Raw genomic sequence first — 10,435 nt, 5'->3', positions numbered from 1 at the left:
GGCACATATCCTTTTGAAAACAGAAAGAGCTTTTAATAGGAGTGACGTGTCTTGGCAAGTCGCTATTTCTTTGGGATTAGATCTCCTCCCCATAATTTTCACCACTGACCGACCACACGATTTCATAAGCTCTGAGCGCCAGACGTTTATCAATTAAAAGAAGGCCGGTTGGTTCGATTTCAGAGAGTACACCAATCCGCGCTTCAGTGAGCTAAGACACCCCCCTCAAACGTGCTAGTTGCTGAGAGGAAATTCCAAATTATAACCGGTTTGGCTGAAATTTTGCACTATAACTTCTGCTATTACCTCCAGCCAAGTATGACCTGCATCGATCCATAACCTACTATAGCTCCCATATAAACCTATCTCTCGTATTGATTTGGCGTGGTAAAGATTATATATGGACTACAAGTATTGTCAGTGTCGTTTTGATTCCCTCACAGTCGCTGAGGACATCATATAAAAACCTGTCCTTGGGCTAATGATGCAGCCAGTCGAATACCCCAAGTGCGGCACAATTTCGCGAAGAAAGCAGCGGCAATCGCAGACGAGCATTATGCGATCCGTTGCCACTAACCCCAGAATCAGCGAGCTGTATCTGGAAATTAATCAGTGTGGTCAACGATCATAAACGGAATATGTGCCTGGAACACTATAAATAATGTAAATTAGATTCCGGTTTAGGCAAGCTGTGTTAGGTCCAAAGCGCTGGGCCCCGACGGCTTCTTTTGTCACTGATGCTTGTGAATCTGAATTAACCTGGAATCGAGAACTTTACAAATGTCCTTACCCTGTCTTTGAGCACTCTTATAGTATTCGAATTCTGGAAGATGGGCAGAGTAATCCCGCTGCTGAATCCTGGAAGGGACGATAGCAATGGAGAGTCGTTCATACAGATCATCCTTCTTTCAGCAGTAACCAAGACGCTTGAGGGACTACACCTACCGACCCTCGTTGGAGGATTTCCATTCGCCGATTATCAGCATGGTTTTCGAAAAATGCATAGCACAACAACTCTTACACATTCTCCTCTCCCATGCCACTGCAATTTGCGATAAGATCAAAAGTAGGAACAAGATCCTCAAGTCACTTGCCGGCAGCACTTGAGGTGAGGTAAGTAATGCAGCGCCAGTATGGTCTCGTCAGCTATGTGGCACGCAGTGGAAAAATATTCAGAATGCCGCTCTTTTGTCCCACATCCATCGTGGACAAAGATCCTACCCTTGCGAAGACAAAAACCACATGGCCTATTAACGTAGGGACCGTCTAAATCATCATCTTGTGGATAGATATCCACCGCCCAGAATCCTTAAGGGTGGCAGCGGATGGGGTAAATGTGGTCCTTGGGGATCAACCGCCACAAATTGCACCTGAAGTAATATATATCTCCCCGACAATCCAGTGTAGTTCTAGCTCAATTACGATACGGAAACACCTCACTCCTACGGAGATAGGATTGACGCCAACTTGCAGGATGTGTGTCCCGATTGTTACCTGGGACCACAGGACACACGTCAATTTTTTAACTGCCCGGCCAGACCTACTCGCCTCATAGTACCTCCCTCCCTCCCTCTGGACTCACCCCACCTTAGTCGCAAAGTTCCTTGAGCACTACCATACATACGAAAGATAGAACACAATAACAGCAAAGATCGGAGTTTAAAGTCTCAGCATGTATGGTGCTCATAGTTATCCCGTGTTGGGCTTCGTCCTTGTGGTAGTTGTTGATCGGCTCGGAGATCACGCATATTATGAATGGCTGTCCTTCATACCCTATCACTCTCGGGATGCTCAATACTAACGATTGAACAATCTAGTATATCACTTCGGGTCAGTCACCGCTATGGACGTATGGAGATACGAATTCCATTATCCTCTTCTACAAATTTTATAGTCTGCGCCGTGAATTTGGGCTATAAAGCTAACGGCAACATGTACGTCTGAAGGAGGTTGTAGTTCAATGAATCGGCGACTGATATACTCTTTGAAGCCATTCCAATCGGCTTTCTTTCGTTTGATATATGTACGTTTGGCGTTCAGAGGCTGTAGTGAAGAAGTCTGATCCTATCAAAATGACGAGTTGTTGTTGTAGCAGTGTGTTATGCACTGAGGCGGCAGCCCTTGCCGATAAATTACTCCATCGGATCAATCCGGCACGCACAACCGGCTCCCAGGGTACGTCGTTTAAGAGACATGGGTACGCATTGTATTATGGGCTCAATACTCTATACAGGCAGAACGATCTAAATGGCAGCTATACCCAAATATGGTCCGATCTGGACGATATTCAGCAAAAAGGTTCAGAGGGATACCAAAACGCATTTTCAAATTTCATCGAAATCGTATGAAAAATGCTTCTATTGCAGCTATATCCAAATATGGTCCGATCTGGACCTCATTTGACCGGAATGGGTAGGGGTCTACCAGAATACACTGTGCCAAATTTCATCGAATTGGGGTAATAAATGGATCTTTTATGGCCTCAATACCCTATATCGGCAGATCGGGTGGTTGGTCTATAGGGCAGCTATATCCAAATATCGTCCGATCTGAGCCGCAGTTCACAGAAATGGGTAGGGGTCTACCAGAACTCACTGTGCCAAATTTCATCGAACTCGGATGAAAAATTACCAATTTATTGCCTCAAGACTTTATGTATGTCTGGAGGTCGGTCTATATAGCGGCTATATATAAATAAAATCCGATTTTATGAAATCAGAAGATCAGGTTTGTATACAAAGAATACGAAATCATAAAATACCAAAAAAAGGCATTTATTAGGTATTTACCCGGTAGAAACCCATCTCTTGTGATAGGAAATAAACGATAGCATCGATATTTATTATTAGGAATATCGAACATTGTAATTAACGATGGTTTGCATGCTTTTTGTAGAGGTCACCTACGTCAACATCAGACGTAATACTTCTATTCCAGTTGTAGATGTTTTTGTTGTTGTTGCCACATTTTAATGGCGAGGAGGGGATCCTTGTCAAGCTCCTGTAGGTGAGCAAGGTGGATTTAAATAGGTGGTCTCACGCGAACAGCTGTTAACAGCCGGCCATGTTTGACGATATTAAGATTATAGATATTTATTGGCATTCTCTTTTTTGTCAACTTTCTCGCATATTCTCTGCTCATGTACGCACATGTATATGCACAAACGCACACGGATTTCTTTGTGTGTGTTGGCAAAACGTCAATGAGGTTGATGACAACATGGCGGATTGCACCATATGATTTGTGGTTGTTGTACAAATGATACCACCTTTAATTGTTTCGCCATGGTAGGTGAGCAAGCTTGTTCCGGCCCAAAGGGCGGATCGCCGCGGAAACAGGTTGGCCATTGGTTTTTTAAAGGCGTCAATAACTCGCCTTTTCATATCGATCATCGTTGACACTCAGTATTTGTGCAAGAGCCGGTGACGCGGATTGCACCATATGATTCGTGGTTGTTGTACAAATGAGACCACCTTTAATTGTTTCGCCATGGTAGGTGAGCAAGCTTGTTCCGGCCCAAAGGACGGATCGCTGCGGAAACAGGTTGGCCATTGGTTTTTTTAAAGGCGTCAATAACTCGCCTTTTCATATCGATCATCGTTGACACTCTCACTGAGACTTTCCGCTCGATGCCGCTGATTGACCGCCGTTGCAGCTACTCCGTATGGAGCATTCCACTATACTCAACCTGTGGAAGCGCCCGGTTGCTCGCAGCTAAGCTTCTCCTGACACCATGGCTCTGGAATGGAGTTATATTCATTTTGTCATTCTATTGCCAGTGTGCTTCCCCCTGTTTATGGTAAGCATAGCTATGGATCTTAAACTTGAAGCATGCTTTCCAAATACCCAGATTGTTATACCGGGCCAGACATCTGACAGTCTTTAAATGCTCTTATTGCTCTAACAGACAGCGGTACTTAGGTTAGGACAAAATACCAGACATGAACCAACTTAGGGGCTTGCTATGGAAAACGATTAGGTTAGGTTGAAAAGAGGGTGCAGATATTAATCCCCCCCATGCCACTATGGATATACACCTAAGCCAGTTATCGGCCTGTTGTGCGCTCTAAAACCTATATAGTAGGTTGGAAAACAATTAAGGATTTTGTAAGTAGCACAGAATTCCTAACTTAGATTTTCTTTTAGTATTTGGAGCGCACTCCAATTACTGGTTTAGGTGTATGACCATAGTGACATGGGACGGATTAATATCCGCACCCTCTTTTCAACTTGTACTTTGTACTTTTACTATGTGGTTTGGCCACCAGACAAGTTAAACTGATCTATACACACCCCTGGGAACATATGTAGAAGAATCGACAAGTTTACAGCACATAAATTAAACGAAAAAATTTTAATAACAAAAGTCAACAACTAATAATTACGTACATAAAAATATATATAAAATATAGGTATATAGAATCGCAAGGCACATAATAACTAAAGTTAGTCTAATTGTTGTGCTTTTGCAAAAGTCGAAACACTTCATCGTTGGCTTCATTCAAAAACAACAATTTAAATATGTCATTGTAAAAGTCTGGATAGTAATCACATGCCCTTTTGCAATCGGGGGTCCAGTTTACTTCCAATAGCTTTGGTTGGATAATGGTGGGGGCACTCTTCTCCCACGACAGCATAATATCCGCGGCGTATAATGCCCTTGATTGCGAGCATGCTTGTATGCCGCAGGGGGCTGCAATGTTCTGTGTGGCGCATTCCAGCAACTCATACAACATCGAGCATATGCTATCTTCAATGTCCGACCACAAATGCTTTGGATATTGCTGTTGCCACATGTCGAGAAAATCGTCACATTTTACATGATGTAGTTCCGCATTGTCCTGGTAGTTCATGACGGTAAAGTGTTTTTCATAATCGTCAAAGTGGTCCAGAGAAAATGGCTTATTGGAAAAGCGTAGATAGAATTTACGATGTATATAGGCCTCCAATGGTTTAGCATTTTTCAGCAGGATAACATAGCGCACATCAAATTTAACCTTGGCACTGAGGGTTTCACGATAGAAAAGTACAGGGTTCTCAATATATTTTTGAGCTATCTTTGGCCCTGTTGCGGGCAATCGTACTATCTGTGTAAGATTTTTGGAAATATGAGTGTCCAAACCCCTGGCTAAATTCCAAGGTTTTACAATCCAGTGATTGTCGAGACCTTTGGCGGCTCTATTCTGATAGTAAGAGGCGAATTGGATAAGCTCTGTTTTTAAATTGAACGTGGTGGGCAGCCATGAGGGATAAGTTTCCAAGGTTTCACTATTATGGTGCTCAATAGCTCCTCTACGACAGGTAATGCTTAGCAAATCCTTGATAGTAATGACATATTCGAAGGGAAATTGGTTAATGTATTTATTAGGAGTGTCTTGGGCCAATTCCGCAAAGTTCTTGAAGTGTGTCGTTAACCAGAGAACATCGGCCTCTTCGGGCTCATCCACTAAAACAAAATATGGCGAAGTTAAATGTTGGCGAACTATGTCATATTCGGCATAGACCTTCAATGGATCATTTCTATCAATTTGAGGTTCACATAAGAGATCTTCTGTGGGATAGGTTTCCGGAATGTGACCGGATGAAAAATATTCCGCTGATGGTTCAGACTGTACAAAACTTTCGCCGGTTAAATCAGTGAAGCGCCATGGCAACAGCAATACCTTCCTCTCTTCGGCACCCTTTGATACATACTCTACATAATCTCGGCACACTTGGTCGCCTTGCTCACAATCCCTGATGGGGAACAGCAAACTGTAGGTGATCTGCGTGTCCAAATGAAGAAAAGGTACCAATCTAAAATTTGGCTCGTCCGAGTGACCAACAGCCGAACCCACTTCATCCATGACATACCAGATGGGCTGTCTGTCTTCATCACTCAGCTGGTCACTGGATAATGTGTAGGCCTGGCAATACTTCCACATTTTGTCCAAAACCTTATTAACGCGCTGATCATCCTCCAAATCAATTCCCGTTATAGCGCACATGCGATTCAATAAGTGCTCATACTCTTCCAGTTGTTGGCGTGCCATGTTCGTGCGAAAGGTCCAGGCATGATCCACCAAAAAAATGCTATTGGGGTCATTAGCTCGAATTCCATTTTCCGCTGCCACAGACAGGGCAAAAACTGGCCTACATTCCTTTTCGTCGTCGGTCATGTTTGCAAATTCTTCGTCATCTTGATCATATTCGATTAACATCATTTGTAGCACGGCTCCAGCATCGAAGGTTTCAGTCGTTATTTTAGTGTATATGGCTTGCCAAAAATGTTGAGGAACACCGGATGCTTGCAGCTGAGGCTTGTGTCGAGCCAGAAATTGATTAAAAACATTAATGCCATCCATGTTTATGTTAATACAACGAAATAAATTTCTTATTTCTTTGAATGCCGACTAATGTGTGTATTGCAGGACAACTTACAAAAAGTAGCTCCATATTGAGGTTATGGTAACATATGAAATGTTTTTCTTTTTTTAGAAGCAATTTCATGGTTGCATTAAATTTGGAAGAGATGCATTTTCATTATGTACGTTACTCAAGGGATGGTATTTGAAAATTATTTTAAAAAATTTAACCCTCAGCTGAGTTTTGTTCAATATGAATACATTTTTTTATCATACCCACCATCACACAACAGAGCTTGTCGTAAAAAAGCGAAAGTTTATTGGGATGTGTATTACACACCGCTCAAGGAATACAATAAGATTACCAGAGCGGCAAAACGTGCCTCCTGGAATCTTTTCTGCGAACAGGTCGATAGCGTTAATGACGCCGCCAAGATAAAAAAGTTTCTGGCAAAAACCCATGTCCAAACTGAATCTTTAGTAGACGACATGGGAGACAGAGCAGAGACAACGGAGTACATGTTGAGGCTTTTGATGAAAACCCATTTTCCACAGGATACGACGGGAATCACGGAGACACCGGAATGGACGTTGATCGAAGGTTTATAATAACGGCACTCATGATGGAGGAATCCTTGAGGAACTTCAAACCATTTAAGTCACCCGGACCTGATGGAATATTTTCCGCGTTACTACAGAAAGAGGCAGACTATCTGGCGCCTAGTCTGGCCAACATTTTCACAGCGTGCCTAGGACTTGCATATACCCCGAAAGCCTGCCTGGTGTTTATACCCAAGCCCGGCAAGGCATATTATGCGATACCAAAGGCCTAAAGACCCTTTCTACTCAAAACCATGGAACGTATTGTGGACACCATGATAAACAGTAGGACATCCAGCGAAATGCTCAAATACAAACAGCATGCCTATATCAAGGGAAGGTCGGTGGAGACTGCCCTGCAAGATGTTGTGCATAAAATAGAAAAATCCTTCGATGACAAAACGTTCACACTGGCGGTAAGCATTGACATCGAGGGGGTTGTTAACAATGTGCGGACCGACACACTGATCCAATCCTTAGAACAGTACCGGGTGGACCCGGTCCTTAGAGACTGGATAAACCATATGCTATGGAACAGGTGGATAAATTGTGTGTCCCATGGCATAAATATAAGGGAGAAAGTGGCACAGGGCACGCCACAGGGGGGCATTTTATCGCCACTTCTATGGGAGACCACCATAAATGACCTATTACGGATGCTGACCGAGGAGGGATTTGAATCTGTCTGCTAGACGATGTTATAATACTTCTAAGTGGTAAGGATACGAACGAGCTATCAGAAGGGTCGAAAGGGTCTTGCATATAGCATATGGCTGGGCTAGACTCAGTGGTCTCAATGTTAACCTAGAGAAGGCTGAAATATGTCTGTTCACGAGGAAGACGAAGGTGGGCCAATTTAACGCACCACGTTTCCCCAATAAGACGATTTCTGACAAGGTCAAATACTTAGGTGTGATCTAGGACAGGAAACTGAATTGAAAGTGTCACATTCAGGAGCGTACTGAGAAGGCTCACAGATGTTGGGCACTATGTAGACGGGCCGTACGTAGTCTCGAAATGGGGCCTGAATCCGAGGCTCTACAGGAGCGTGATAAGACCAATACTTACTTAGGCCTCAGTAGGTTGGTGGACTGCTATGGAGAAAAAGTGCAACATAAGGGCCATACAACAGGTTCAGAGAACATGTTGTCTTGGCATAGGCGGAGCAATGAGGACCTCGCCCACTAGGGCACTGGAGACTATTCTAGATATCCGACCCATTAATATTCAGATTAAGTGTAAGGCAGCCACTACGGCTATGAGACTTAAGGCGATGGGTGAATGGATTGAGGATGGGATCAGCTCATACCATCGCGATATAATCGAGGCGATGAGAGGAAACCTGGAAGGAAGAGAAGAGGTTTCCAATCGGATATCTGAGATGAACCTTGAGGTCGAGTGCGAGGCACTGCTGCCATCGGCACAGTCCTGAATTGACGGAACCCTAGTATTGCCATCTGGAAGATCATGTTACACGAATGCATCGAAGCTAGAGGACAGAGTGGACCTGGGGGTTTACATTGAGAACCCAGCGACTGAGATCTGTTTTAGACTGCCTGACCATAATATACGGTCCTGCAGGAGGAGTGGTGTGGTTCTAACGCGAGGACGCTAAGGTCACGAACAGTCTTGCAGTGTAAGAAGGAGATTAACGCCTTCTTTAAGGATGGCAAAATCCTCATCGTTTGGTTGCCGGGCCATAAAGGAGTAAGGGGAAATGAAAGGGCAGACGATTTGGCGGAGAAGGCCAGAGGACTGTCGTCAATAAATATGGTTTACCCGAAGCCTTTCGGGTCAACGCAATCCGAGTTAAGGAAGTGGGCGACGAACGCGCTTGAAACATTGTCGAATAGCGAAACGGTCGTTAGGACGGCAAAATTTTGTAAGTAGCACGGAATTCCTAACTTAAAATTTTCTTTTGAGAGGTTACTTTATAGTTTTTTAGAGCGCACAACAAGCCGATTACTGGCTTAGGTGTTTGTCCATAGTGGAATGGGCGGATGAATATCTGCACCCTCTTTTCAACCTAACCAAAACTACCCTAACCTAATGCTTGTTCTATAGCCTTCCAGCTAATAAAAGGTAAAGAAAAAGTAATTTGAGCTAAACCCATCTCCAGATTTGACTTCTTGAGCCCCTGGAAGCCGCAATTTTTGTCCGATTTGGCTGAAATTTTGCATGTGGTGTTCCCTCCTCAATCAGCACTCGTAATAGGTCATTTATGGTGGTCACCCGTAGGAGTGGCGATAAAATGCCCCCTGTGGCGTACCCTGTGCCACTTTCTCCCTTATATTGGGTTGCCCAAAAAGTAATTGCGGATTTTTTAAAAGAAAGTAAATGCATTTTTAATAAAACTTAGAATGAACTTTAATCAAATATACTTTTTTACACTTTTTTTCTAAAGCAAGCTAAAAGTAACAGCTGTTAAGTGACAGGAGAAAGAATGCAATTACAGAGTCACAAGCTGTGAAAAAATTTGTCAACGCCGACTATCTGAAAAATCCGCAATACTTTTTGGGCAACCCCAATGGGGGACACACAATTTTTCCACCTGTTCCTTTGCATATTCATGGTTTATCCAGTCTCTAAGGACCAGGTCCACCCGGTAATGGTCTAAGGATTGGATGAGTGTGTCGGTTTGCACATTGTTAAAAGCCCCCTCAATGTCAAAGCATACCGCCAGTGTGTACGTTTTGGCATCGAAGGATTCTTCTATTTTATGCACAACCTCGTGCAGGGCAGTCTACTCCGACCTTTCCTTTACATAAGCATGCTGTTTGTATTTGAGCAGTTCGCTCGATGTCCTACTCTTTTCATGGTGTCCACAATACGTTCCGTGGTTTTGAGTAGAAAGGACATGAAACTTATGGGTCTTTAGGCCTTTGGTGTCGCATAACTTGCCTTGCCGGGTATAAACACCACCCTTGCCTCCTGCCTTTCGGAGTATATGCAAGTCCAAGGCACGCTGTGAAAATATTGGCCAGATGAGGCGCCAGACAGTCTGCCTCTTTCTGTAGTAACGCCAAATATTCCATCAGGTCCGGGTGACTTAAATGGTTTGAAGCGGCAAAGTTACTCAATGGGTAAATGTTATTGACGTAAATGGTACGTTCGCGCAAGGATGTAATAACGAGGATTAAATAATATTTGCTGTATGCAAATATACATTAGGGACCGATCAATTAAACGATTTGAACTTAAACACACTTGTTGTTTGGGTAATTCTATAATGTGTATATTATTTTTTATTTTATTAATACTAGTTATACAACTAAACATACTGTTATCTCTAAAATTAATATTAACATGGTTTTTATAGTTAAATATTTGTACAAATGTATGCATACACTAATTTTCTGTTTGTTTCTTTTTTTTAGTAAATATTACTATGCTCTATACAATGTATCAAATGTAAAATGTAATCTCTATAAAACTACTTGTTATAATCTTAAATTTCCTAAGATCTTATTGTATTGTTCTTTCTTAAACTA

The 10,435-nt window shown here is 42.9% G+C and overlaps 1 protein-coding gene across 1 annotated transcript; it reads right to left on the bottom strand.

Annotated features, from left to right (window-relative positions):
* Positions 1-4,335: 4,335 nt before the first annotated feature.
* Positions 4,336-6,553, bottom strand: LOC106091872 (tubulin--tyrosine ligase-like protein 12). Its single transcript, XM_013258559.2, has one exon. The coding sequence runs from the start codon at positions 6,342-6,344 to the stop codon at positions 4,452-4,454; it is 1,893 nt and encodes a 630-aa protein (XP_013114013.2). The 5' UTR covers positions 6,345-6,553; the 3' UTR covers positions 4,336-4,451.
* Positions 6,554-10,435: the final 3,882 nt, after the last annotated feature.

This window comes from Stomoxys calcitrans, chromosome 5 (assembly GCF_963082655.1).
Source record: "Stomoxys calcitrans chromosome 5, idStoCalc2.1, whole genome shotgun sequence".
Lineage (NCBI taxonomy): Eukaryota > Metazoa > Arthropoda > Insecta > Diptera > Muscidae > Stomoxys > Stomoxys calcitrans.
The sequence above is the reverse complement of the archived record's forward strand: the minus strand, read 5'-3'. Positions and strand labels throughout refer to the sequence as shown.

Excerpts from the sequence above, each read along its gene's own strand:
- LOC106091872 (XM_013258559.2), bottom strand. The coding sequence starts at position 6,344 with ATGGATGGCATTAATGTTTTTAATCAATTTCTGGCTCGACACAAGCCT.